The sequence below is a fragment of the Crocodylus porosus genome, unplaced genomic scaffold (assembly GCF_001723895.1).
Source record: "Crocodylus porosus isolate Cpor-Errol unplaced genomic scaffold, CroPor_comp1, whole genome shotgun sequence".
Lineage (NCBI taxonomy): Eukaryota > Metazoa > Chordata > Crocodylia > Crocodylidae > Crocodylus > Crocodylus porosus.
Window position 1 is genome coordinate 560,011 of NW_017728922.1, and position 27,718 is coordinate 587,728.

The 27,718-nt window shown below is 44.5% G+C and overlaps 2 protein-coding genes across 4 annotated transcripts; both read left to right on the forward strand.

Moving 5' to 3' along the window:
- Positions 1-25: 25 nt before the first annotated feature.
- On the forward strand, positions 26-5,638 carry POFUT1 (protein O-fucosyltransferase 1). Its single transcript, XM_019539491.1, has 7 exons — positions 26-158; positions 566-687; positions 1,380-1,562; positions 2,140-2,252; positions 3,060-3,252; positions 3,506-3,748; positions 4,546-5,638. The coding sequence occupies exons 1-7, from the start codon at positions 47-49 to the stop codon at positions 4,732-4,734; spliced, it is 1,155 nt and encodes a 384-aa protein (XP_019395036.1). The 5' UTR covers positions 26-46; the 3' UTR covers positions 4,735-5,638.
- Positions 5,639-8,690: 3,052 nt separating this feature from the next.
- Positions 8,691-23,782, forward strand: KIF3B (kinesin family member 3B). Of its 3 annotated transcripts, none has more exons than XR_002101963.1 (11): positions 8,691-8,784; positions 10,497-10,563; positions 14,576-16,034; positions 16,625-16,726; positions 17,395-17,517; positions 17,626-17,744; positions 17,966-18,079; positions 18,834-18,939; positions 19,722-19,900; positions 20,164-20,314; positions 20,578-23,782. XR_002101963.1 is itself a non-coding variant. In XM_019539487.1 (10 exons), the coding sequence occupies exons 3-10, from the start codon at positions 14,643-14,645 to the stop codon at positions 20,255-20,257; spliced, it is 2,229 nt and encodes a 742-aa protein (XP_019395032.1). In that variant the 5' UTR covers positions 8,691-8,784; positions 10,497-10,563; positions 14,576-14,642; the 3' UTR covers positions 20,258-23,782. The 3 variants fall into 3 exon arrangements, 1 of the variants encoding a protein (XP_019395032.1); XR_002101964.1 differs by having other exon boundaries at positions 21,749-23,782; XM_019539487.1 differs by having other exon boundaries at positions 20,164-23,782.
- Positions 23,783-27,718: the final 3,936 nt, after the last annotated feature.

Consider the following 27,718-nt stretch of genomic DNA (forward strand, 5'->3'; position numbering starts at 1 on the left):
TCCGCCCGCCGGCGCGCGGGGCATGCCGGGACGGGGCGCCGCCGCCATGGCGGACTTCGGGTGCCTGCTGCTGCTGCTGCTGCTGCTGCTGGTGCTGGTCCTGTCGAGGCCGGCGAGCGGGGACCCGGCCGGCTACCTGCTCTACTGCCCCTGCATGGGTGAGCCTGGGTCCGCGGGTGCCCTCCCCCCGCTCCCCGGAGGGCTGCCGCCTGCCCCGTTGCCGTGGTAACGGGCGGGCATCCCATTGCCATGGAGATGGGCACGTGGGGGGGCGGCATCCTGTTGCCCTGGTGATGGGCGTGGGGGGCGTGTCCTCCAACATCCCCTTGCCCTGGTGACAGGGGGCCCTGGGCATCCCATTGCCCTGGCAATGCGTACATGGTCCTGGGTATCCTGTTGCCCTGGTGACAGGCAGAAGAGGGTCCCTGGTATTCCTGTTGCCCTGGACAGAGGCACAGGAGGGGGTGGGTCCCTGAGCATCCCATTGCCCTGCTGACGGGCACGTGGGGGGGCCCTGGGCACCATGGGCATGTTGCTGACCCCTCTCTTTTCCCTGTTTTTGCAGGGAGGTTTGGGAACCAGGCGGATCACTTCCTGGGCTCCCTGGCATTTGCGAAGACCCTGAACCGCACCCTGGCTGTGCCCCCCTGGATTGAGTACCGGCACCACCGGCCTCCCTACACCAATGTGAGTCTCCTCCTGTGCCTCAGCCCCCTCCATGCAGGGTGCTCCAGCGCCAAGAGCTGGCCCTGCCCTATGCCAGGTTGGCAGCGGCTCATGTCGTCTTGTGAGCATCCCTCTCCCCGTTGGTCCAGAGCTCGTCGTAACAGGTCCCAGTGCATGCTAAAGGCTGTAGGGGTGCAAGGAAGTCGTAGCCACGGCTCTAAGGAGTTTGTCATTTCCCTTGGGGGGTTCAAAAGATGCACATCTGCTTAGGTGACCTGGTGGTTGGCTTGAAAATGTGGAAGCCCGTCAGGTTTCTTGGTTTGCTTCTGCTTTGCTTTTATTCAGTATGACAGGCAGTGTGATGGGGAGCTCTGTGGTTTACGACGTAAAGCTATGTTTCTAAAGCATGCTGGGGAAATATGAAGTGTTTGTTCTTATTTGCGGCCAGGGGTCACAACCTGTGAGTAGCAGAACTGGCGTCCCAGGAGTCACGACTTCCCATGTTATGTTCTTCCCTTTCTAGATTGTCCCTCTTCATACACCTCCCCACCCTCCACTCAATTACTGGGAAGCTGTAGGCTGTCAAACATGAATGTCACCGGACCCACAGATGCCCTGAGCTATTGATCCTGCCCTCACGAAATGTTAATGGAGATGTAGCCAGGACTGACTTCTGGTTGCTCAACGAGTGAATCAGTTTCTCTTATTTACAGCTGCATGTTTCCTACACGGAATACTTCAAGCTGGAGCCTCTCCTGGAATATCACCGGGTTATCAGCTTGGAGGAGTTCATGGAAAAACTGGCACCAATGCACTGGCCCCCCGGCAAGCGAGTGGCTTACTGCTTTGAAGTAGCAGCCCAGAGAAGCGCCGACAAGAGGTCTTGTCCCATGAAGGTAAATTTCCTGCTCCTAGTTTGCTAGGTTAAAAAAGAGGATTGCTGCGGTTCTAGACTTGTACTTGTTGGCTTATATGTTTGGGCCTGACCTAAAGCTCATTGCAGGATTTGATAGGGCTGTGTGAGAGTGATTTATCATTTTCAAATGAATTGTGACTTTGGGCAAAAAGGACTTTAAAAAAGCAGGTGTTGCCCTGGCCTCTTCCACAGAACCCCCATCCATACAGCATTGCTCAGCTGATTGGATAAGCCCTGCTCTTTTAGGATAAATGGTCCCAGGGGTGCTAGGCCTGTGTGCCTTGATATCCTCTAAAATGTTTTTGGAATGGGCTTTATTTTGCTTAATATAAAAATCTCCAGAGTTCTTCTGCTTCTTCTTAGTGAGCTGTTGGGTGATGAGCAGAGTCAGCTGTGATTGCTCCCCCTTCTGTAGCACAGTTATGGCTGCAGACCAGTCAGTCCAACTCCTCCATTTCCTTAACTGATTTCAGCTCTAAAGTCAGAGATTCTGTCAGACATTGCTGGTTTACACATGGTGGGGCTATGGCTGTTGAACAGTTCTCTTTGTTTTGTAGGATGGAAACCCATTTGGTCCATTTTGGGATCAATTCAGTGTGGATTTCGATAGGTCTGAGCTCTTTAGAGGCATTTCCTTCAGTTCCTACTACAAGGACCAGTGGATGCAAAGGTATCAAGGGCCTGGGGAGGTTGACCGCACTGATGGATTGCGTGATACCAGCAGTTGGACATACATAGGCACTTGGAATGGCTCTGAGGAAAGCAGTGGTATAGTTACATTTTCGAGTCCATTCATCATTTTGAGGTGGTTTGAAGTAACTATTTGACATTGCAACTATTAACGTATAATTGAGGACAAACCTTGAAGCTATTTCCAGGGATTATCAGCCCAGCAATCAGTTCCTTTGCCCAGTATGCCTTGCGAACTATGTAGGGCTGATTGAGTTATCAGCCAAAGATTGATTAAGTTTAATTACTCTGGTCTCAGCCAGAGTACAAAGATTGCACTACACTTGACTTTTGTCCATCATACACCTTATGTTATCTACCTCACATTAAGCTACAGCTGACTTAATATGTGTCACTACAGCAGCTTTACCTATCTGAACTGTTTTAGCCAGGGATGGGAAGCATCTATATTCTGTTTAAGTAGCTATTGTATTACCATGAATGTCAGACTTGCTTGTTTTTCCTTTGTCCTCTAAACTATATTAATTTTGGATTCATTATTGAATCAGAGGTAAAAAGCAGTGTCTGATGACTTTGTCAGTTGTGTGTAATGTTATAATTCCAGTGTTGAAATGGTGAGGATTTTCTAATGCCAGATCACTTGTTTTTGTAGAGTCTCTGGCATTTCTGCTTTGTCCTTGCAGGTCTGTTCAAGGTCATAACATTTCCTGGCCACCCTTTCCCTGTCTCTCCTGTTTCCCAGAGAGCCTGTAAACACACCATACTTCCATCTCATTTCTTTTTCCAGGTTTCCACCTTCAGAACACCCTATTCTTGCCCTGCCTGGAGCACCAGCTCAGTTTCCAGTGTTAGAGGAGCATCGGCCTCTGCATAAGTATGTCGTGTGGTCTGATGAGATGGTGAGGAAGGGAGAGGAATATATTCATTCTCTTCTGGTCAGGCCTTACGTAGGAATTCATCTGAGGATTGGTTCAGACTGGGTACGTCGCTTGCATAGATTTCAGTGCATGTCATGCATGTGGGTACTGCCAGTGCCATGCGTGCAGTGCCATGGACTGACAGCCACCATTCCTTTAGAAAAGTTTACTAGAAAGCCCTGATATGGTCATCCCTTCTGGCACCAGAGTCTAAATCCAGCTTGTGCTCCTCTGCCACCTGAAGTTGGACTTGGGGTCGGATCAGATTCTAATTGTTACTTTCACACATGGTGTTTTCTTCTCCTTTCTTCAATAGAAGAATGCTTGCAAAATGCTGAAGGATGGGACAGCTGGGCCTCACTTCATGGCTTCACCACAGTGTGTAGGCTATGACCGAAACACAGCTATGCCTCTCACCATGGATATGTGCCTTCCAGACCTGACAGAGATCAAGCGTGCGCTCAAGCTCTGGGTGAAGAAGGTAGAAGCAAAATCTGTTTACATTGCCACTGATTCTGACCCCTATACCAAGGAAATACAGCAACTTTTCCAAGGAAAGGTAGGTTTGCAGATTCTTGGACTAATGGTGCTGCCTCCATTGATAGCATCTTTGCCCCCATTTTCCACTTATGCAACACTTGCCACTGTAAGCTATGGTCATTTGGTTGTATAGTACCTGTTCAGTGAAATTATGGCTTGTATAAAGCAGGTAATGCTCGCTGTGTAACCATGTTGCTGCAGGTAGCCTAGTGTCAAAGGATGAGATGTCTCTGGTGGTGCTGAGTGTCATCAGAGTGATCAGAGTGAAGGGTACTCAGAATCTTGTAGGACTGAGTCCACAATGGGCTGCCTGTGATGCCAGTCTAATGGTTGGTTCCAGCTTGGTGGATCTGCAGCTTTTTGACTCAGACCTGGCTCTAGCTAGTTGGTGTCAAGTGAAATGTTATTGCCCTTGTGTAGAGCAATGCAGACACTAGGAAATGGGGACTTATATATTGGAAATCTCAATTATTGACACCTGAAATAAAAAACAAACTTTGTCCACAACAGCAAGACTTAGATGCTAAGACTGTAGAAAACGTAGACTCCTCCAGATGTAACAGTCCCAGGTCTGTATTTTGATGGATTTTGTCTTAGAAAGGACTTGGGCTAAATCTTACAAAAGAAATATTACATTGGTGAGGTGTCTTCGTGATTGTAGTAGTCACTGGAAACCCAGAAAGGGCTGTTTTAGATAAGGGTAAGAGAAAGCAGTGGGTAGATTCCAGTTTGTACCCCAGCTTGCAGTGTTATTAAGAATCGATATTTGGTGCCATGTTGCTTGGATTAACTTGCTCTGTCTGTTTCTTTGTGCAGGTAAAAGTGGTGAATTTGCAACCTGAAGTGGCCCAGATTGACTTGTACATCCTTGGCCAGTCTGATCATTTTATTGGGAACTGTGTTTCTTCATTTACTGCCTTTGTGAAGCGAGAGCGTGATGTGCACGGGAGACCTTCCTCATTTTTTGGCATGGACCACCCGCCGAGGCTGCGGGATGAGTTTTGACCAGGACCCGAACAAGCAGTGGTTTTTGTTTTTAGAGCTGTGAACTCAGGAGCCCTGTTGACAGATAGACCAGGACACCAACATTTTCATAAAAGAATAGGATATGCCAGCTGTATTAATAGGCCTGTCCCGAGGCCTTCATTTCATCCTTGTGTTAGTTTCTGGATTCATTCTGACTGACTTCTCAGTTTCGCCATGTTGCCAGCATGAGATTAGAAAGGGAACGTGAATTTTAAATGCTATACATTATATGAAACCTTCCATTCTCCTTATTTTGGATTATCAGCTATCTTGATTAGGTAGCTGTCCACATTTCATCTTTCTCTCACGTCTTGTTATTTTTCCTGGAGGCACCAGGAAGGTTCTTGTCATGAAGAATCATTCCAGGTTCTCTGTAAGTGCTAAGTATTATTGAAAGGGAACATGCTCCATGAAAGGAACATGGCTTCAGGCTCAGGACTTCAGGGATCAGATGATCTGGGTTTTATCCTGAGTGCTACTGCTGTCCCATTATGGGCCAGTCAGCTCTGTGCCCCAGTTTACCTGTCTGTAAAATGGATTTCATACCTACCTCACTGGAGTGTTATTAGGATTGATCCATTACATTGGCACATCACTTTGAGATCTCTAGGGTGCTTCAGAAATACAGTGATGGTATATCAGAATGATGCAGGTACCTGTTCAACCTGTCTTAGAGACTGCACTGACCTAGGGAGCATGGGACAACGTCATGACAAGCTATTAGAGCTGGATGTTTGTAACTTCACAGATTTCATTACTGTTGTCATATGGTGAGAGGGAGAAAGGGATGGCTGCAATGATCCTTAAATCTTTGGAAGCTAAGATTTTTAGAGGAAATGGATCTGGTATAAAATAACCTTAGCAAAGGATAAGGAGATGGTGACGACAGCATGTGCCTTGTCTTATTTTGGGTGAATGTTTTTCTGCCCTCTCCACAGACTGCATAATCTGATCCTCAGTGCTGGTTCCCAGTACTTTAACTGGGTACTCATCCTCTTGTGACAAGATAGTCTCAGAAACCAGGATTAGGCTGTGGCCCAGGACAGGTTAGTTTTCCATTGGTGACTCTGGAATTTTGTTTCCCATCTCTGTTCAAGCCAGTCACCGTTTGGCCAAGGTCCCTTGTTCCTGTGACATCTTGTAACAGATTGGATATGGCACTATCTCCATCTACTTTCTCCTATCGGCTGTATGAGGACACAGATTCACAGAAGTTTAGGGCTGGAAGGGACCTCGTGAGACCACTGAGTCCAGGCCCCCTGCTCTGGGCAGGAAAGACTGCTGGGGTCAAATAACCCCACAAGGTGTGCGTCCAGTCTCCTTTTGATGATCTCTAGGGTAGGTACCCTGGACATCTTCTAATGTGCTTGTTGGTCTCTTTTCTCTTGGAGCATTTTATTTTGTTTTAGTTGAGCATATTTTCATTCCCTATGGTTTGAAGAGAGGAGATGAGGCCTGGCTGAGATTGGAAGCCACCCAAGTTGTAAGATAGCTTCTTGCTTCTCAGTGCTAATTCCAGAAATGTATGGGGCCAAGTTGTTTCAGTGAGGCTAGCTGTGAGTATTCCAGGTGTTGGACTACTGCGTATTTATGTAACTGGAAGCCCATAAACCAGATTGATCTATATCTAGTATTTTTCCTCCTTTATTTAGTCCAGACTGATGCAATCAAGACTGCTTTGGTTAGAAGTGGGAAATGATGATGTTTTCCCAAGATATCATGGTTGAGAAGATGTATTTTGACTCTTTTTACAAAACATGTAATTTTGTATTTCTTTCCACAATAAAACATTGAAACTTATTTGATTTTAAATATTCCTTTTTATTCACACTGAATTCTTATCCTTATTTACATTAAAGTATTTGGCCCTAGTTCAGCCCAGATCAGCATTGTCAAGGCTGTAATATAGTCTTAAAAAAGTATGTATCCTTTCCAACATCCATCAGTTCAAATATGGACATCCAAATGTACAAGCTATTAATAATGTGTTTAACTAAGCAATCGTTGTGGAAGAAGTCCATGGCTTATAGATGTGTTTATGGTTGCTTACTCTCAGACAGATCCCTCCATGTGTGTGCTTTCTGTTTAAAGTTTTAGGAGTAAGAGCTTTTCTGTAATAAGGAGTTATTCAGCATTTGTGTTTTTCAATTCATACTGTACTGTGATCCAAATTAATTTTCAAGTGTGGGTGAGCACTCAGATGTTCATGTGTTAGGAGGTTTTGCATGGTGCTTGCTCCCCCTCTTAGTTGCTGCAATAGTAAGGAGAAAATTGTTGTTTTTAAGGGGTGTTGGTTGTAGCTGTGTTGGTCTGGGGACATAGCCAGACAAGGTTCTTTGGGCAAATGTGATCTCTTATTAGATCAACTGGATAGTTGGAAAAATTGTTCTTTGCAAGTTTGCAGGCACAGGTGCCTTTCCTCAGGCCTAGGAAGTCTGCTGGTCTCTTTGCTCCAGGGTCCAAATAGAAGCTTAAGCCAATATATAACGTAGATCTGCCACACACTTGCATTTTCATAGACCTACTTTTTCATATTGGCTTAAGCTTTTCTATTCAGACTCTAGAGAAAAGACACAGAACAGCAGACTCTCCCCAGGCTGGAGGAAGGGTGCCTGTGCCCAAAAACTTGCAAGGAACTACTTTTCCAACTATCCAGTTGGTCTAATAAATGATATCATGTTTACCACTTGTCTGTTTTTAAGAGGACATTTTTTTTAAATGCAGAATTCAATGAAACCTTGAGACTTGAGTCCAGTGTCTTTTTAAATGCAAACTTCAACCTTTCCTTTAGTTTTTGGGAATGTGCATTTCTGATAGTTTATAGCTCTCTAAACTGCCCGTGCTGCAGGTTTCATGTGTTGTCTTCTTAAGTATCTGAAGCTGGCCACATTGGTTAAAGGATCCTGGTTCATAATCATAAGGAAGTTGGGCTGGAAGGGACCTGCAAGGATCATCTAGTCCAGTGGTTCTCTCCTTTTTTGTACTAGGACCCACTTGTAAACATCGAGTCAGTGCTAACCCATTGCCCCTGGCCCTCCACAACGTGAGGCAGGGGGGCCCAAACAGCCCTTTGTAGGCTGGAGCTCTGCCAGCCTGCAAGGAAAAGGCCATGGTTTCCCATGTTTTTCTCCTTTAAAAGAAAATCCATTTTTAAAGTTTGTTTATGACCCTTCTGCATATGCATACAACCCACTTTTGGGTCACAACTCACAGGTTGAGAAATGCTGCTCTAGTCCGACCCCCTGCCTCAAGCAGGATCAGCCCTATCCAAACACTTGACATAAGACTCCTGTCAACCCTGACCCAACACAGATGTCCTCTTGCACCAGGACGTGCATGTCCCTGGGTTCTGCAGGAGCTGCCGAGTGCCAGCAGTTTGGTTCTCCAAACACATCACCAAAAGCAGGCAGGCTCCCAGTCGGGGCTGGACACATATCCGCAACACGCAAAGCCAGTCCCTGCCCCATGGCTGCTCTGCACCACTGGAGCTGGCTCCAAGGGGGTAGAAAGAACCTGCCTTTCCCTCCAGAGCCTCAGGCCTGCCCCTTTGAAGCCAGGCTCGCTGTTGCTCTTCTGGAAATGGAGGGAGCCTGGCATGGCGCCCCGGGGGCTGTGCCTTGCCCTTCAACTCCCAGTTAGGACAGCCTGTCCCATGCCCAGCAGCCTGGGCCAAGCCACGTGCACACCAGCACCCAGCTGTGCGCATGCGCACGGCGCCCACCAGCAGCACCCAGCTCGCACAAATGCACAGCGCCCACCAGCACCCCCTAGCTCTGCGCATGCACACGGCGTGCCCCGGATGCAACGCGGCCCTCCCCACAGAGCCCAGGGTCCGTTGCTAGGGAAGCGGAGGCCCCTCCCCTCTAGGCCGGGTCCCTACGGAAGTGAGGCCCGTTGCTAGGCCGGGTTGCTAAGGAAGTGATGGCTTGGGGGCGGGCGCTCGTGTTGCCAAGGAAGTGAGAGGTAGTCGCTCCCCTCCCCCCCAGTATCCGGTGCTGCGGGAGAGGCGGCTCCATGGTGACGGCGCAGGTGAGGACCGTGCTCCCCCCCCCGCGGGCAGGGGCTGGGGGCCCCGCCCCTTTGCACACGCGTGTGCTCGCATGAGAGCCACCAGCGCCCTTTGCACACGCGTGTGCCCGCATGAGGAGCACCAGCACCCTTTGCACATGCGTGTGTCCACACAGGGGCTTCAACCCTCTTGGCACACACGTGCCCTCCTTGGTGTGCAGGGGTAGGACAGAGCTGCCCCCTGCAGCCGCAGAGGCAGAGGTGCAGGCTTGGGGAGGGTGGTGACGCACCCCACTCCACCCGCGCAAGGGGCCGGAAGTTGTGCACACCCCCATCACGCGTGGGGACGCACGTCTCGTGCGCAGGCATGCACACACGGGGGGACAGCATGCGAAGAGGAGTGCCGTGCGTTCAGCCCAAGTCCTGCCCGACCGAACCACCGCCTCGCTCTCGACAGTGCACGTCACGAGGGGGTCTGGCGTGTACAAGCGCAGAGACCTCACTGGGTGCCATGGGCTGCTTTCGGCATTGGGTCGTCCCTTCTGCGCTGCGGTGCTCGTGACATGGCGCAGCTCGGACACGCTGGGTTGTGCCTGGTGGGACCGTTCAGCTGTTGCCGCGAGGCCCCAGGTGGCCGAGCTGTTGCTTTGTGATCTTATAACCGGAGGGGTGATTACAGCCTCGACCGTACGAGCCACACTGCACGGGGTTTACTTCGCTGCCCGTCACCTCCAGCTTTCGTCTCGGTGGGAGGCAGATACCTGAATACTACAAAACATGCGGGGTGAGGGCAGGCAGCAGCTGAGAGATGAGCAGTTATAAAGACATACAGTGGGTCAGAAAGAAGGTAATCTATTGCTGTCCATCTCAGGTATCTTGAATACTTTTACCAGAGAGGGAGAGAGACCAACCTGTTTACAAAAGAGCGGCAACCCCTAGAGGATTCATTTATGATGAAAGGTCAGGGCGGCTGGTCACAGCTAAGCAAGGGTGCAGCAAGTCTGCAAGTTTCTGAAGAGTTTAAACAGTAAGATGGGGACGGAACGACACCGGGCACTACCAGGGAGCTGTGGTCAGAAGTATTCAGGTGAGATCAAGAAAAATAAGAATTAAATCAAAAAGTTCTTCCTGCCAGTGAAACCTAGCAAGCATTTACAGGAAGCGTGAATGCCCTTTGCTCGCGACACTTACAAATAGAGCAGCTGAAGCAGATGTCCTACCGGAAGTCAGTCCTGTACAAACTCTACAGGCCATGGGCAGATTCGGTTAATTAGTCTCTTCTATCTCGCTTCTCACTATTCTGATGATTAAATGGTCAGATTATCTTGCATTCAAATTGGGGCATTATTTATTCTTTCAGGCTTACAAAATAGTATTTTTTGGTATGTTATAAGAAAACAAGGCTCTCAGTTTTCCCTGTAGTCAATTAGGGCATATTTTGAAATGCATTAATCTCTACCATGCAGCTTCATGGATTAGAGGCAGTTTGGGAGCTGATCCAGGTCTCTTTGGATTTGCTAATTTCACAAAAGAGTCATTTCCCATGGTATAAGAATAAAGGTGCTTTGATGGACAGCAAATAGGATTTACCAGCTCATGTATTCAGCCCGTCCTACGCTGGTCCTTGCAGATCAAACTTGGCAGTGACATTTCTGGAGATTATAAACTCTTGTTAGAGGTGAGACAAATGTATGTTCAGATTTGCTAGAATAACTTTTAATGCTTTTCACCAGGAAGAAGATTTCAACTAAGTGGCACAAGAGGAACAGCAGTGGCCAGTATCGGTGGAAATGGGTCTCGGTGAGTTATCACAACAGTCCTTCAAATAAGGGGTGAGATGAGTTGAATGAACTGCCTCTTGTGTAGTAAAAGATCTGGGATGTTCAGGGAAATGGGAAAATGCTGTAAAGCAGGATTACTGAATTTATTTGGACAAGGCAGTCCCAGAGGCTTGACAAAGAAACAGTGTGATTTCACTAAATGTGTATCTGTGGGTTAACAAGGGGAGAAAGTGAGCACTGGGACCTTCACTATTACATTTTTTTTGTTTTAAGTTTAGGATGCCCATAGGTAAAAAGCAATGCACTCTAAAAACTCTACAAGGAGATTAAAACTTTAATTAATATCTCTTACAGAAGCTGCACTTTCTGTGCAAAATGGTATGAATTATATTGATTAAAATAGTGTTAGCATGATGTTGTAGCTGTGATATTCCAAGAATTATGTGAGAGGCAAAGATTTCTGGCAGGGGGTGATAGCTTCCAACTTCATGGTTGGAATAAAGTCAGGCAAGCTTTTGCATGTAAGACATTTTTCATCAGAGACTTGAAGTAGAGAATTTGCCATTACAGAATAAAAAATGCAGTATATTGTGCTATATTTTGGCACTAGAAGAAAGAGAACTGAACTGAGGGAACCAAATTGATAGACTGGGATTTTTTATGTACTTGCTTTATAACTTTGTTCCAACTGTTGGAAAAATTTCAGACAGGAATATTTCTTGGTGGGTGCATTTAAAAAAATAGTTCATCTGAACCTTCTCATTGCATTTTACAGCCTATGCAGCTGTGGGTCCTTTGTGTCACCCATCAGTAAGCAGCAACACTGTTTTGTTTAGAAGGGCAGCTGAATGTGCTAATGACCCAGCATGAGTCACCATCTCCAGCATTCCCCTCAGTGCAGAACCCATAAACTACTAGCCTCTGTGAATGAGATGTTATGCGACATGAGCTTTGTCTAATGCAGAACCTTGTAAAACCAGGTGGTGTTGAATCACTTAGTACTTCCAAGCTGGGACACACAGAATATATTTAATCACTTAGAGGTACTGGGGCAGAGCTGGCTTGTGTGAAGGGTTCCAATAAAAGCGTTTTCGAAAAGGAACAATGTTGGAACTTCTAAGGTCTGCTGGACTGTCTTCAGTTTATACAGCGTGAGAGAGGCATGAATTGAAGCTGGGGAAAATGATGGAAAATGTTGCAAGACCCAATCCTAAAATGGGTCCTGGAAAGAAAATGGGCTGTGATCAAAATGTCATGTGCTTTGTGATACCATTATGATAAGAAAGGAGCTTACATCAGTAGGAAAGGGATTAAAGAGGAGGGAAGAATGCTGAGTTGATTTAAATATAACCCGGGTGGTACTCCAAGAGGTACCCCCTCTCCAATTGAAGGGATCAAAGCAGGTGCACGAGCACCTCCCCCTATAGAGCAGAGCCAGACCACCAATGGGGACTTAACCATATACTTTTTAATAAGGGAACAATACTGGGAACATAACCAGTATAAACCGGGGGTATCAGGGACACTGCAATGCCCCGAGGGGCAGGATTCAACAAAGTTTAGACACTTACAATCATAAGTGCCTGGCCTCTGGAGGAGCTGGAAGCAGAGCTGGGAACCTCTCAGGTCACTGCTCAGATCCTTGCTGGAGCTGGGGAGCCCCTCCTGCTGGCTGCAGCCTCTTGTAGGCAATCCTGGAGCCCAGCAGGGAGCCTCTCCTACCAGCTGCATGCCGCACTGCTGAGGGTTCAGCTGCTGCCTGCAGGTCCCACTCCTTCAGGCTCTTCTGGGGCACTGCTGCTGCCCCGCTGGCTCAGTTCTTGCCAGCTCTTTGAATCTCCTTCCTTGTGGTCCCTCACTGGTCTCTCCTGAGTCAGCCACACTGCCCCTTTTATCCCCCTCCAGGTGACCCAAGGGGCCAAACAGCGGACATGGGGGTGAGTCTCTGGGGCCTGATTGGTGAGGAAAGGGAATCCCAAGTCCTCCAATCATCTTTTACCCCTTCAAAACCCCTGGGCTAAGTCACTGCCAGCTAGCCTGTCACATAAATCTGGCATCCCGATACACCATGGTCATTTCAGGATTGTGGGAGGCTTTTTTTATGGCTTCTTCCTGCCCTCTGTACTTGAACGTGAGCTGGGAACTGGCTCCTTTATTTTTAATGCCTGAAGAACTTTTTCGTATTGTACATGTGTAATTGCAACATAGAAGTTATCAGGGAGGAACCTGGAGGTTTTGACAGACAAGTAGGATGCAGATGAGTTTGATGGCTTCTAGAGGTGTAGGAGGCAGGGGTTGGTTTTGGATTTTTTTTCTGTCATGTTGGAGGCAGTTGAGTCAGATTTTACACTGGAGAGGGAATAATTGTGGTAGTGAAAGAGCATAGTACCCCAGCAACAAAATCCTCAACAGCAAGAGTGCCTGCATCTGCCTGCTCCAGCGTCAGCCACTACTGTGAACATCTGCGCATAAGCGTGTCAGCTAAAATGATAAGTAGTGTATTTCTGTTAACTGTGATCACCAATTGGTTTCAGAGTTAATGCCCCTTTGGAGATGTTTTATTCTTAGCAGCATAGTTTCAGGTCTGCCAGCTTGGGAAGACATCTCTGCATTGAATCATGCTCTGTTTGCATTGAAGGGTTTGCAGTGAGAAGGGCAGGCAGTGTGAGCATGAGTGTACTCTTTTGTGTGTGACAGCTTACATTCTGCGGGCTGAGTTTTTGACAGACAGTAGATTTCACATCACCTCTCTTGGCTGCTGAAATGCAGAATGTACGGGGTGCTGGGTATGACAGCTGAAAGCTAAAAAAAAAATGGTTTGGAGGGTTTATCTTGAATCCCAGCAGCTATGAAAGCCCCATTAAAGATTTATTATGCCTACAGAAGGTGACTTAGAAATCTAACAAAGAAAAGGAAAGGCATTGTGGGCACCTTTCCAAGCAACTCCTTTTCTTTTACAAGTTTGCAAGATGAGTGTTAAATCCATGTGGCATGATCTTCCTGGTGACATTGCCCATAGATAGCACAGTGCCAGTTCAGTCTGAATCCTGACCCGGGAGTGTCAGAACTCAGATTTTATTCTCTCCAGAATCCAGCATATGTGTATTTTATTTCCAAAGAAGCCTACAATCTGTTTGAGTGTTTCGTGCAACTAAAAATGCAGGCAGTTAAAGTTTAGAGTGCCTAAAATGATGTTTTCTGTTTGTCCCTTGTCTTTTTGTGGTGTTCTGTGACCTTCCATTTCTGAGCAACATAAGAGATGTGGAGGAAGGCTGCAGCAGCAGCATTAGATCTGTGTAACTGTTTCATGCTCCTCCTTGAGATTAAGTGAGCTGTGCCAAGAAGAGTATTGGTAAGGGTGTGGCTCTGAAAACTCTGTGTTGTAAAAATGAAAAGCATTAGTAACAAGAGGTAGTTTAAGCAAGAAGCAGCTTTCCAAATATATGTACAATAGCTTAGAGCTGTCTTGAATTTTGCTGGTGAATTGAAGCCCTTGCAATAAACACTGACTGGTTTTATGAGAAGAGCCTCTAAATTGCATTTTAAAGCCGGTAGCTAGCAGCATAAGCACCAGATAAAGTGACTTGCCTGTGCACTTAAACATTTGAAGCTGAAGTGATGGGATTACAACATAAAGCTAACATTTCTTAATTGATTGTTTTAAGCCTGACTCTAGAAACTGATTGTAATGAGTTAAATCTATGAACAAAACTTTAAACCCCCAGAACATTTCTAATTTTTTGAAACAAAAGCAGGTAAGGGAAGTATTTTACCAACTTCAGAGACGTTTTTTAAAGCTTTTTTGCAACGTTTCATAGATATTAATAAACATGCAAGTGTCTATAAGGTAATATTTTCTCAGGAAGATTCAGACTTTTAACAGTGTTTATCTTGTATGTTATTTGTATGCTTCAGAATCCCGCAGAGTGGACACAAACTCCTGCAAAAGTGCACAAGTTCACTTTGTGGTTCTGCACAAGATCAGCACATGCTGAAAACTATTTACATGTCCTCACTTTGTTTCCTTCTAGGCTTTTAGTACCCCTGACCTTCCTGGATCATTCATCAACCAAATCATCCAGCCACTGACTTCTCATCATGTCCAAGTTAAAGAGCTCTGAGTCCGTCAGGGTTGTGGTGCGATGCCGTCCAATGAATGGCAAAGAGAAGGCAGCTTCATATGACAAGGTTGTGGATGTGGATGTCAAGTTGGGGCAAGTATCAGTGAAGAATCCCAGGGGAACATCTCATGAACTGCCTAAAACTTTCACTTTCGATGCCGTCTATGACTGGAACTCCAAGCAGGTTGAACTCTATGATGAAACTTTCAGACCTCTGGTGGACTCTGTTCTTCAGGGGTTCAATGGGACTATTTTTGCATATGGGCAGACTGGGACAGGAAAAACATACACAATGGAAGGAATACGTGGTGATCCTGAAAAAAGAGGGGTCATCCCCAACTCATTTGACCACATCTTCACCCACATCTCTAGATCTCAGAACCAGCAATACCTAGTTAGGGCTTCTTATTTGGAAATATACCAAGAAGAAATAAGAGACTTGTTATCGAAGGATCAGTCCAAAAGGCTGGAACTGAAAGAAAGACCAGACACTGGTGTGTATGTGAAGGATTTGTCCTCTTTTGTCACAAAGAGTGTCAAAGAGATTGAACATGTCATGAATGTGGGGAACCAAAACCGCTCTGTTGGTGCTACTAACATGAATGAGCATAGCTCCCGTTCCCATGCCATTTTTGTGATCACTATTGAGTGCAGCGAGTTGGGACTTGATGGGGAAAATCACATCCGTGTAGGAAAACTCAACCTGGTGGACCTTGCAGGTAGTGAACGCCAAGCCAAGACTGGAGCCCAGGGAGAAAGGTTGAAGGAAGCTACCAAGATTAACCTTTCCCTTTCAGCTTTAGGCAATGTTATATCTGCCCTGGTTGATGGCAAAAGCACTCACATTCCATACCGGGACTCAAAACTTACAAGGCTGCTTCAAGACTCACTAGGTGGTAATGCCAAAACTGTGATGGTAGCGAACATAGGCCCTGCCTCTTACAATGTAGAGGAAACTCTTACTACTCTACGATATGCCAACCGTGCCAAAAATATCAAGAACAAACCAAGAGTGAACGAAGATCCCAAGGATGCACTGCTACGAGAATTCCAGGAAGAAATTGCTCGGCTCAAGGCACAGCTGGAAAAACGATCTGTTGGCAAAAGAAAGAAAAGGGAAAGGAGAAGAGAGGGTGGGGAAGAGGAAGAGGATGATGATGATGCAGAAGAGGGTGAGGATGAAGGTGATGATAAAGAAGACTACTGGAGAGAGCAGCAAGAAAAATTGGAGATTGAAAAGAAAGCCATTGTGGAGGATCACAGCTTGGTGGCTGAAGACAAGATGAGACTACTGAAAGAGAAGGAAAAGAAAATGGAAGACCTGAAGCGAGAGAAGGAAGCAACTGAAATGCTGGGTGCCAAAATCAAGGTATAGTACTTCTTGCCAGAATCTTTGATGGAATTCCCCGGATGCAGGTAGGGTCATCAAACTGGGAGAAAATCTTTCACAGGAGAGAGTTTTAGTGGCCTGGTAATGGATGTGCCTAGATCTGAAATTTTTAAAATAAACTGGATGTAGAGAGATACACTTTTTAATAATTTAGTTTAGAATGTGTAAGGTTGGGGTTTTTTTGTCACTTTTGAGCTACATTTGTAGGATGTGGGGCAGTAGATTTGTGATGGATGTGCTTTTTATGAGTTACAGCCAATAAAAACAGGTTTTGTTCTGAAGGTGGTCATTAAAAATTTAGCTGCATCTTCACATGTCAAACCCAATGTGCAACAGATTATAACAGTATATAACTCAAGGCAGGTTTCTAGTGCATTAAACTTTTATAATTTTGTAGGATGTATCAAAAATAATGATGTCCGTAACAGTTGGTTTAAATCTAATTGCTAAATAAGGGGCAGCTATTATAAAGAAGCAGTATCCACACAAGAAGACGACACTGTGTTTTAGAAAGGAGTAATTAGAAAGCTCTTTGAGAGGTTCACTGCCAGTTATGGTTTTTCTCTCAGGCAATGGAAAGCAAACTCCTTGTTGGAGGGAAAAATATTGTGGATCACACAAATGAACAGCAGAAAATCCTGGAGCAGAAACGGCAGGAAATTGCAGAACAGGTAGGAGGAGGAACATGTTTCTTATCCTGTAGTAAGGAGCTACCTGTACAGATCTTTCACAAAATACGAAGGAAGGAAAAGCCATAAACTAGTCTTCCTGAGTTTAAGGATTGATCCTGAGTGCTTCTTTAATGGGGCTTCATAGGAGGAAAAAAAGGGGCTTGTGCCTTTTTTTTTTATGTTTTATGATGTGTATGCATACAAGAAGGCTTGTAATGTCTTATTTTGTTACTTAACTGACCCAGGTCCTGTCTTGGTTACAAACTTCTATGATGTTGGAGAACTCGCAAAACAATCCTATAAGACTGAAGAGGGCGAAAGTGGAAGTTGTGGGGGGTGTTAGTCAGACTGTTCAGAACATCGTGTTCTGTCATGTGTTTCTGTTGACACGCATTAAACTGCAAGGACTTACAATTTTGGAGAAAGAATGTCCTTGTTAAAGAGTCAACATTCCTCCTCTTTTAAGTGAAGCAGGAGAGCTTAGGTGCAGTAAGCGTCTTATGCCCCTCTGTAGTGAAATCCATCAAAATATAAAAAGTACCAGAAGCAAAATCATAACTTCTGGATCTCGAGTAAAAGGGACACATCTTGGCGGTTGATTTCACTTACTGGGGCACTGAAGGCAGTGATCTAAGTATGGCTTCATCCTTATTTGTGGTGTTTCTTAGAAACGCCGGGAGAGAGAAATCCAGCAACAGATGGAAAGTCGGGATGAGGAGACACTGGAGCTAAAGGAGACTTACAGTTCCCTGCAGCAAGAGGTGGACATCAAAACTAAGAAACTCAAGAAGGTAAAAAGAAAATGTCACCACATCAAATGGGTCAGAAAGTCAAAGAACCTGACTGCTAGGGTGAGAATAGCATGAAACAGTCCTTACTTGTGTTCTCATTTCTTCCAGCTATTTTCCAAGCTGCAGGCCGTGAAGGCAGAGATTCATGATCTCCAGGAAGAGCATATTAAGGAGCGACAGGAACTGGAACAGACCCAGAACGAGCTCACCAGGGAACTGAAGCTGAAGTGAGTCCCACTACTCCATATGCCCCTTTAACTCTGAAGGTGTTCTGTTCGTGGGAGTTAGTTACAAACCAGCTGCTTGTGGAACAGGATTGAAATGTGAGCGAGAACTAGAAATCCCTCCCTTTTTAGGGATTTGTTGGGTTAGCAAGGAAGAGAAGGTAGGGAGATTCAGGTGCGAATTCTCTTATTTATATAGCTCCCACCTTTACTTTTTCCTCCAGGCACCTGATTATTGAAAACTTTATTCCTCTGGAGGAGAAGAACAAGATCATGAACAGATCTTTCTTTGATGAAGAGGAAGACCAGTGGAAACTGCATCCTATAACCCGGCTGGAGTAAGTTTGTTTCCAAACTTTATTTTAGGATTGGCGTGGAGATCATATGAAACTACAAGCTGACCAGGGCAAGTTATGAATTAAGCCAGGGATGAATTAGGGTTTTAGCCTCACCCTGAGTCCTTAGCTCCTTAGTAGATTATAAAGTTGGAATAAAATTTAAGACAAACTATAACCAGGATTAAATAAAATAGGAAGTTAAGATGGGAAAATTCTAAACTATTTAACCTAGTTTCGTGCTGTGCTATGCTATACATAGCATCTTTCTTGCAGGGGGTCCCAAATTGCTTCACAAACTATGTTAAAAAGATGAATCCAGTCGATCTGGTTACTTCCTATCTCAAACCAAAAGTATCTCAGAGGAAACTATAGGCAGCATGCAGCCTGGAAGTTTTACAGAGCAAGTGTGCAAAGATGAATACAGGGAGATGTACATTAGTCCATTGTGTGTGCAGTAGGTGTGTGCGCCATTGGTGTGTGCCATTGTGTGTGCCATTGGTGCAAAAGAACAGATTATGGAGGCCATCTCACCTGTTTCCACGTCTCTACCTACCCAGTGATGTGGACAGTTTCATACCACTTGTTAGGTTTAACTGTGCAATTGGAGTGTACCCCTGGGTGCCTGTAGCGCTCTCTCCTTCGTTTATAAAAACAGTTACCACAGTGGGTGGCAGCTATTTTGACACGTTGGCATAACAAGGAGGATTCTTGTCACTTGCATGTGTAATGGATTTAACAGTCGCGTCCTTTTCAGTAACCAGCAGATGATGAAGAGGCCGGTGTCAGCAGTGGGCTACAAGAGGCCCTTGAGCCAACATGCCAGGATGTCCATGATGGTTCGGCCAGAGGCGCGGTACAGGGTAAGCATAGACATGGATGTAGCCTGCATCTGTTCAGCTCTTGTATTCAGCAGAGTGTGACTCTCTGAGGACTCTTTGTTGTCCTGTAGGACAAACTGCAACAGCTGCAGGAGTCTCTAGAGCAGTGGTTCTGAACCTTTTTCAGTTGATATACCCCTTGGTCTCAGAGTGAGACTTCACGTACCCTTTTTCAGTGGGAAATTAATTTTTATGTCAAACTACATGTAATCTTGTATTATAAAAACAGCAAGATACTCATACAAAGACTTTTCAAGTTGTCAAGACTTTTTTTAGGCCCTTCGACCTGTGTTAGACAACGTATGAAATATATCTCACATACCCCCTGATGAGGCTTCACGTATCCCCTGGGGGTACATGTACCCCTGGTTCAGAACCACTGCTGTAGAGGAACAGCCTACTCCCCTACATGTAAAAATGTAACTTAAAATAAGTTTGGGGAGCTTGTACTGCTGGAGATGTTTGTGACCACCCTGTTGCAGATATGTTACCTGGAGTTGATCTTAAGGGATGGAGTAAAAGCTTAAACAGGATGAGAGGACAGTTGCAAGCCAGAAGGCATGGGATTGCTGGTAGAACAGTCTTTGTGACCAGGGTAATATGACCACAGGCATAGGGAAATGCATGTCTCGAATAAATTCAAGGATCCAGATATCAGCCCTTATCAGAGTGCGAAACATCTCAGTACAGTGAGTGAGGGAGGGAAATGGTTTGTGTATGAATGTGTAGGTACTGATGATTCTGTTTCCCTTCTGCCTTTTCAGGCAGAGAACATTGTACTATTGGAGCTTGACATGCCCAGTCGAACCACGAGAGACTATGAGGGCCCAACCATTGCTCCTAAAGTTCAGGCTGCTCTAGAAGCAGCTTTGCAGGATGAAGATGAGATACAGGTGGATGCTTCAACCTTCGAGAGCACATCAAATAAAAAATCAAAATCCAAGTGAGTCAAACTGTTGCACGATGCTTTTGTCTGCCTCTGCTCATTGGACTAGCCACCAATATACATATCAATAGGCTTCCTGCCTGCCTGAGTTATTGGTTAGCATGATGAAAGCCTAATTGATGTAGAAAGAAGGGAGTGTGAGGCTAGAGAATCACTTTGAGGTTGACTAGAGGTCTATGTCCAGTAAAGCTTCTTCAGCTGTTAGAGATATGTGTTGAGATATAATGTACATTTTTGTTTTGTTTTGTTTATTTCCTCAGGCCTAAAACTGGAAGGAAATCAGGGGGCTCCTCTTCCTCAAGCACCTCTGGATCTCAGCTTTATCCACAGTCCCGAGGGCTGGTTCCTAAGTAAAACCAGCGATTCCTCTCCAGGGCGTGAACAGCTTTTGCCTTCTGAGAGCAGAGACAAGTAAGAACCTGCAGAGAAGACTCTCAGCCAAACTCCAAGCCCTTTTCCCTGTGGACAGCCTCCTAGCAATTGAACTGACTTGTGTCAAACATGCCAGTCCCAGGTGTGCTGAACCCTGCAGAAAGATACTTGCTCACAAGCTAGCGATCAGCCCCTATGGGATACAGAGTTTAGTTAGGAAATCAGAAATGCATGAGTGTATTAGAAGCAATGGGAAGCATGGGGATCACCTCACAGCGTCGCCGTCTCTCCTTCTGTTCCAGCCCTTTTGCTGCACTGGGCTCTCTTGCTGTTGGGCAACAACAGGACAGAGTTGCAAGTCATCTCAAGAGAAACAGCCCTTCTGAACCTCTGAGTGAAATTTGAGGGGGTTAAAAACTGGAGGGTGTATCCGAGCTTGACTAGGTGCATTGTTTTCCTCTTTCTGGTGAAAGACTAACATTGTCCAGGGTTAGAGGTTGGATTGAACAACCTTGAGAAGAGCAGGATTGAAGATCTGTCTTTGTTCACCAGTCAGCCAGACAGATCTGCCTCCCTTTAGAACCGAGGGTCTTGGAAGCATATTTATGCTCTCTAGAACGAAAGCAATAGAAACTGAAGTCTTCTACTTGTTTACACACATCAGTAAGAAAGAACTGTTTGACATGACCTACTAAACACCTCAACCCCTACTCACAGAAACCACCTTGTCAGAGAATGTGTCAGCTTACCAGTGACAGCTCCATAGTAGCTCTCTTCCTCTCTCTCCTCTGTCCCACCCCTGGCATTTGAAGCCAGCATTCACACCGAGTCCCTAAACCTAGGGTGCATATGGCCATTTCCTCAGCTTTACCAGCATTCATAGGAAATATATAACTGGCTTGATGTTACATGGTTGGTTCTGCTCACCACTGTGACAGGGATAGGCTCTGGAGCACTTTGAGGCAAAACCAGGTCTGCTCTCTTCTGGTATGCCTGGAGCCTTTCTCTGGGTGTACAAGGGAGTTCAGTGCAGGCACTGCCTTTTATGCCTGTTCCAACTGAAGAACATTTCCACTTGTCACTTCTAAGCCTCCTCAAATGCACTATGAAGGGTTGGGGATGAGGGCCTGTGTCATCTAAGGTCTCAGGAGAGGGAATCTGATCTTAATTCCAGGGATGGTACACTGAACACGAAGAGGAAAGAATTCCTGCTTTAGATGGTCTCTTTCCAAAGCTGCCCTATGACTAAAGTAGGCTGTTATAATGCTGAAGGCCACTGTGGCCCAGCAGGGAGAAGGGAGCTGCCATATTGGACGGGCTTAGAAGACAGAGTAAGGTGGATCTTGTCTGGTGTGTCTCTGTTCAGTTTGTAAGTTTTAGTTCACTGTATATTGAGATTTGGGCTGCTTTGTTTTTCATTTGCTGTTGACTGTCATCCTGTGAATGTTTGTACCTGTTTCTTCTTCCTCACAGACAAACCCCCCCCCCCCAAGACTGACCGGTGTGTGTATGAGAACTTGCCTGTTTTTAGAAATATTCTCATGTATGAAGTCTACCTTGTGTCCTTGTTAAGTGTCCATTGACTGCCTCTGTCCAGGCTGGAAAGCTCCATTGTCTGACCCCCCCTGAGCAGAAGGGCAGAATGGTTTCTCCGCGGAGCTCACCTCTGCATCTTGCGGGCACGGTGCCTCGGTGAGTCAGCTGTTCGGGTGGACCCAGGGTTAAGTACTAACTCAGCTGCTTTGATTCATGGAGTGTTTTCTCTGGGTCAGGATAAAATTAATATATATACATTTTAATTTTGGTGGGGAAAGGGGTTTGCTTATGAGTGAGGGAGCAGACATCAGGTTTCTGTTAGCCTGCCATAAACTTCTATTTTATAAACCGCTCTGTCTGTACAGTTGGCTCTTGTGGTGTAATACAGAGTGTTACGTTCTCTCTCCTTCCCCTTTCTCTCTGGCATATAATCTTCTCTGAGACAGTATAGTTTAAGCACTCAGAGCACTGGTGTAAAATAAATAGTTGCCCAACTTTAGGTAGTCAGATAGGTATACAATATATCTGTGTGTCTTCATCCAGTATGATTCTAGTGGGTTTCTATCTGAAACTTGTCAACTGAGAATATTGCTTGGGACAGGATTGGCGCGTTAGAAATCAGAGCCTGAATTTAACCTGTTCTGCTTTTACTCTTAATAGGTGAGATACTTGATATGTCAGAAAGCCTTGCTTTTAAGTTTCAGATATAGTTTATCAGGGTGAAAGGGATTGAGGTAGACAGATTTTAAAATTGCCTCTTTAGTCACAGTATTTAAATTGGAACGGTGGGTAAAGACGTCACTGGTGAATGTACTCGCAAACAATCTCGGATGGCTGCCAAAGCTTTTGGCCTCTCACACTGAGTTCTCCCTTGACCAGATCCTCAGTGGCACTGATACTAGGATGAAGTGAATGCATTGTGTCTTAAACTGTACAAAATGTGTAAATCTTGCATTGACATGACCCCTCCAGGTCTGTGCCTCTCTGCAGCACGTGGCTATTGTCTGAACCATCTGGGCTTCCTGCAGGTAAACAACCAAAGATGACAGGAAATTTGCCCAGCTCCTGGATGAAGTCCTAAGAGAGTGTGCGCAATCATAGTCTCTTCATAGGAGTGTTTTTACATCCTTGCAACCTTTGCTCTGATCTGTATAACTGGGTCCAATTGTGTTTCTCCAGCTAGGCACAGTAAAGCTCTTCTGTTCCAGAGTCAAATACTACGCAAAGCAAAACACACAGAAATGAAAGCACTTTCTTACAATCCTTAATATAGGTCCAATGCATGCTGCTTCCGCCTTCTAAAACACATACCTCTGTGATAACTTTTTGAATGGTAATGATGCATTATACAGATCCGACTTCTGGGTTCAATACAGATCTCTCTGTCTAGCTATAGTAAGTTCTCCATCACTGAACCACTTATCCTTTGCCAAGTTTCAGAGAAGCACTGATTGCTGTGACAGTGGACATCTTCTCTACCCTGTCTTTTCACCTCGTGTGTGACCATAAAGCCAGGGCTTAGTTAAGAGGCCTGGCTCTGTTTCTGCAGTGTTAAATGTGCAAATTAGAAGAACATGCCTGCACAATGCTAAAGCCATAATCAGGTGCTCAGATGGAACTGAACAAGAGCAGTGGTGCTTGTTTGCTCTGCATGTACAGTGGTGATTTAACTCCTTATGGTTTAGGCACTTACTTCCCTTCCCTTCTTCAGTCCTGTCTGTCCTGTTTCTGGAATGAGGTGCCTGTGAGTGCTTGTGGGCACACCTGTCTTTTTTGAAATTTCACAGCTCCTTGGAGACACACTGATCTTAACCTTCTCTTAGGTGATGTGTAGGCAAAGAACATGTCAATAGTTCTGTCCATAGGTTTTACAGCTTATATTTATTTGTATCATCTCTTTTGTCTAGGAATGTAAAAGTGATCCTAAAATAAGATGTGTAATAAAATCAATCAGATTTATTGTATCTACAACGATGTGTCATTTTCTGTTCTTAAATGAGTTAGTAAATAATTGCTATGGGTTTAATGGGACCCATAATGGGATTGTAAAACATCGTGCCCTATTCGTTTTTGAAGGAAAAGAATCAGGTGAAACAAGCATATTACAATTAAACAATGGAGTACAAATATGCTGTTGATGAAAGGTGTCAGACGACTAGCCCCAAAGAACTGACATATTGCTGGTATCAGTCATATACGATCTCTGCCCTAGGGAGTCCACTTTCTGGATTCTATTAAAATAAAAGTGGTAGTGGAAAAGGTTAGGGTAAACCTCAGCATTCATTCTCATAATGCACCCCCTGTTATAAATGGCCTAGATTTAGAAGAAAAGTAAGGCTGGAATGAGATGCAATCCCTCATTCTTCTCACTAGAGGGAAATCAGGAGTACCACTATAGTAAAGACTGTAGGGAAAAAAGATGCCTGCCAACAAGCAATATAAAATAAGACAAGCCCTAAAGAGCAGTGACCTCTAGAGGACAGTAATTCAGCTGAGCGTAGATGGTAAAAGTAAGTGTGATGGAGAAAAAGTATAGTGGATACACTAGATCAAACCCTTCATTCCAGAAGAGCAACTAAGAGGCTCTAAGCAATTGCAGGAATTGTGGAGCTGGATTCAAGCATTTGCCTGCATAAGCACAAACAAGGGTGGTGCTAGTCACTTGATTAGAGGTTCGCAACCTGACAATTTGTATATGTGTGTGTACACACAATACATACACACACACATTTCTCTTTTTAGCTTTTTTTAATTACTCAAGAGAACTTGAGTCATCTTTATGTGTATATAGCACCCTCCTGGATCAGAGTATATTTAGAATCCAAATAACAATATACTGTTAACATGTTGTAATTAAGATTTTTAATATTGTGATTTCAGCCAAATACTTAGAAAGGGTTCTCTTCCCTCCACATGCTTCTGCCTTACCATCTGTATTTCTCAAATTGTGAGAGATGAAGAGCAGTCTTATTATAAGATTACAGGATACAGGCATCCCTGCTTAACACTATTTTGCTTAGCGCCATTTCATTATAATGCTCGTTTAAAATTGATACCTGATTTCACTTAACACTCACTTTTTGCTGTAACGCTCACAGTTGCCATCTTGGGTCATCAAATACTTTTGTTGCGCTTAATGTTCGTTTTGCTTAACGGTCGGTTTTCCAAGACCCAGTTAAGAGTGCTAAGTGTGGGTTGCCTATACTAAATATATGGTTGAAATAGTTCTCTAAAACAGTAAGGTTTGATTTTTTAAACCTGTTTTATGTATTTTTTTCTCTATTTATTGACTCCTGATGGAAGCTGTGATTTTTCTCTGATTTGGAAAAAAAATTGGAAAAAGTGAGATGGGGGGGCACAGATTTTTCTGTAAGATAAAATAATTTCAGTAACAAATGAGTATAAATATCAGTTAAGATTTACAAATTTTACAAAAAAGGGCTTCTTAGCATCAAAGAAGTAAGGCTCTGAAAAGGCCTTCTAGAAGGACTACTGGAAGCAAATAACCCACCAAGATTTAAGACAGAATTTGGTAAGTTTATAAATAAAATTATATGACATAGTGCCTGCAATAGCAAGGATCTGCACTGGATGAACTAGGAGTTCCTTCCCAATGCTGTGTTCCTGAAGTGTATACATTGTAAACGTACTGAGTCTTCAAACATAAAGACACATCCAAAAAAAGTCAATAAAAATATGAAGGCATTTGTGCTCCGTACACTATTAAAGTTTATCATGCTTCTGTTTTTAATCCTAGCTAACAATACCCATTTCTCAACTTGTCCCCCCTTTTTGGCAACTGGCCTTTTGTAAACCTTTGCTCAAAATAAACTGAAGCTCTACTGATTTGAACAGGCTGACCAGCAATGGAGGTCTTCAAAACAAAAGACAAATGAACAGAAAATAGTCATATCACCAAATGAATCTGCCGTATCTCCCATAGTGGAACCTAATACAAAATTCCAGTACTTTAATGCAAAACAGGGCCCCCAACCTCCTCACAAACACAGACTTGGGGAAGAAACCTGCAACTTAAATTTCAAATGGTGAAATAAAGGAATTGAAGGTTACATTCACTCTGTCACCGTTCAGCTATGACCTTTGTACTGTAGGATCATTCCACATTCAATAAATAAAGGAAATGGTCCAATAGTTTTATTAAATTTTGCCCTTGTATAGTTCCAACTCTTTGTCTTAATTAGATCACGCCATGCACTGCTAAGCCTGCAGCAAGAGTATTGTCCGCCAGTGTTTTTGTGAGTCTTTAAAACCATCTCCATTTGGTTTTGCAAATGTAAAGCTATCTGATGGCCCTGCTCTGCGTGCAACACACACAGCCTCCTCCCATTCATGACAAATGGTGTCTGGACCACTGCTAATCTGAACTTCCTGAGAGCTTGCAAGCAGGTTCCCTAGCTTGCTGGCTTTTGCAGGCAGGTTTTGCTCTCTGAGGAGCTCCTCAGCCAGTCTGCCCAAATGAAAGCCTTTCAAGCAAGCCAAGCAAGTGGAACAAAATCCCACTGTCCTGTCCCAGACACTGGGAGGGAAATCCTTTTGGCTCCAAGCTCAGCATAGCTTGGCCCCTGCATGTGGTAGGCAGCTCAGTCCACCACTTGTTTCCTTCCCCTCTGCTTTCTCTTCTCCCTGCCCATACAAATGCCCTGCAGGGGAGCGCTCACAACAGGGCTGGCTAGTCCCTCTTAAAGGCACCATTCCCATTGCTGACCTCAGTGTGCCTCTTCCTAGGCAGCAAACGTTTAAACCTGATTTGAACAGAAACTGCGGAACAGGATATCAGCCCCAGATGGGCTTGGTTTCAACCAGAATGATGGAGTCTCATCTCATCACCTGGACGAGCTTCTGTTTCCTTTGTTCCTGAGGGTTGTTTGCCCCCAGCCCCTCCCTTCTGCCAGTCGTATGCTCCTGTCTCCTTCTCACGGAGTCCCTTCCCTGCATGTCATGAAGTGAGCTTCAACCCGCTGAACATTACGATCATGAAATATAATAGAGCAAGATTCATACAATACGATATAATACAATGTAACATAATGTAATATAACATACAATATAATGTAATGTGATCAAGGATCCTGGTTTTCTCTGATAAAAAAAAAATCCTCAGTTTTCGGGTTAAAAAAAGTCACCCCAAATCCGTATTTTTCTGCAATTAAAATGAAAAGGCTGCCAATACATAGATATATCTCTCTATAGCTATCAAAAGATAGATCTATAGCAATGATATGTATATGTATATAGATATATGATATGCATATCTATATGCATATAGACATAGAATTATAGGTGTTTACATGTAAGATACCTATAGATATATCAATATAGCTATATCAATATATAGGTATATATCAATATAGAGATATCTCTAGCGATATATAGATATAGATCTATATCTATATATAGACAGATACATCTCTAGAGATATAGATCTTTATCTATATATAGATATGGATATCTAGAGAGATCTATAGATAAATATATATACAGTGGTGTTTAATTTTAATCAAGAAAAAATGCAGATTTGGGATTACTTTTTTTAACCTGAAAATTAGGGATTTTTTTAAACTAGAGAAAACCAGGACTCCTGAATATGATACAACATAATAGGATATAATACAAGATAACATAAGGATGCAATACAGTACATTATGCTATGTTATGATTCAATATAATACACAGCGTATGACACAATACAACACACTATGCACATATTTGTACATTACATTATGCAATTATAGATCTAGCCTATATTAAATTATGCATGGTGTGTGTGTGTGTACACACACACACCATGCATAATTTAATATGATTATGCATAATTGAATATTTATACACACACACCTACTCCTGCCAATGCCCTTCCGCGCCGCCCCGGCCGCCACCCCCCACCCC

Coding starts and splice junctions, on each gene's coding strand:
- POFUT1 (XM_019539491.1), top strand. CDS start 47: ATGGCGGACTTCGGGTGCCTGCTGCTGCTGCTGCTGCTGCTGCTGGTG. Junction 2,253..3,059: donor AAGGACCAGTGGATGCAAAG/GTATCAAGGGCC, acceptor TTCTTTTTCCAG/GTTTCCACCTTCAGAACACC. Junction 3,749..4,545: donor AGCAACTTTTCCAAGGAAAG/GTAGGTTTGCAG, acceptor TTCTTTGTGCAG/GTAAAAGTGGTGAATTTGCA.
- KIF3B (XM_019539487.1), top strand. CDS start 14,643: ATGTCCAAGTTAAAGAGCTCTGAGTCCGTCAGGGTTGTGGTGCGATGC. Junction 17,745..17,965: donor ACCAGGGAACTGAAGCTGAA/GTGAGTCCCACT, acceptor TTTTTCCTCCAG/GCACCTGATTATTGAAAACT. Junction 19,901..20,163: donor AATAAAAAATCAAAATCCAA/GTGAGTCAAACT, acceptor TTATTTCCTCAG/GCCTAAAACTGGAAGGAAAT.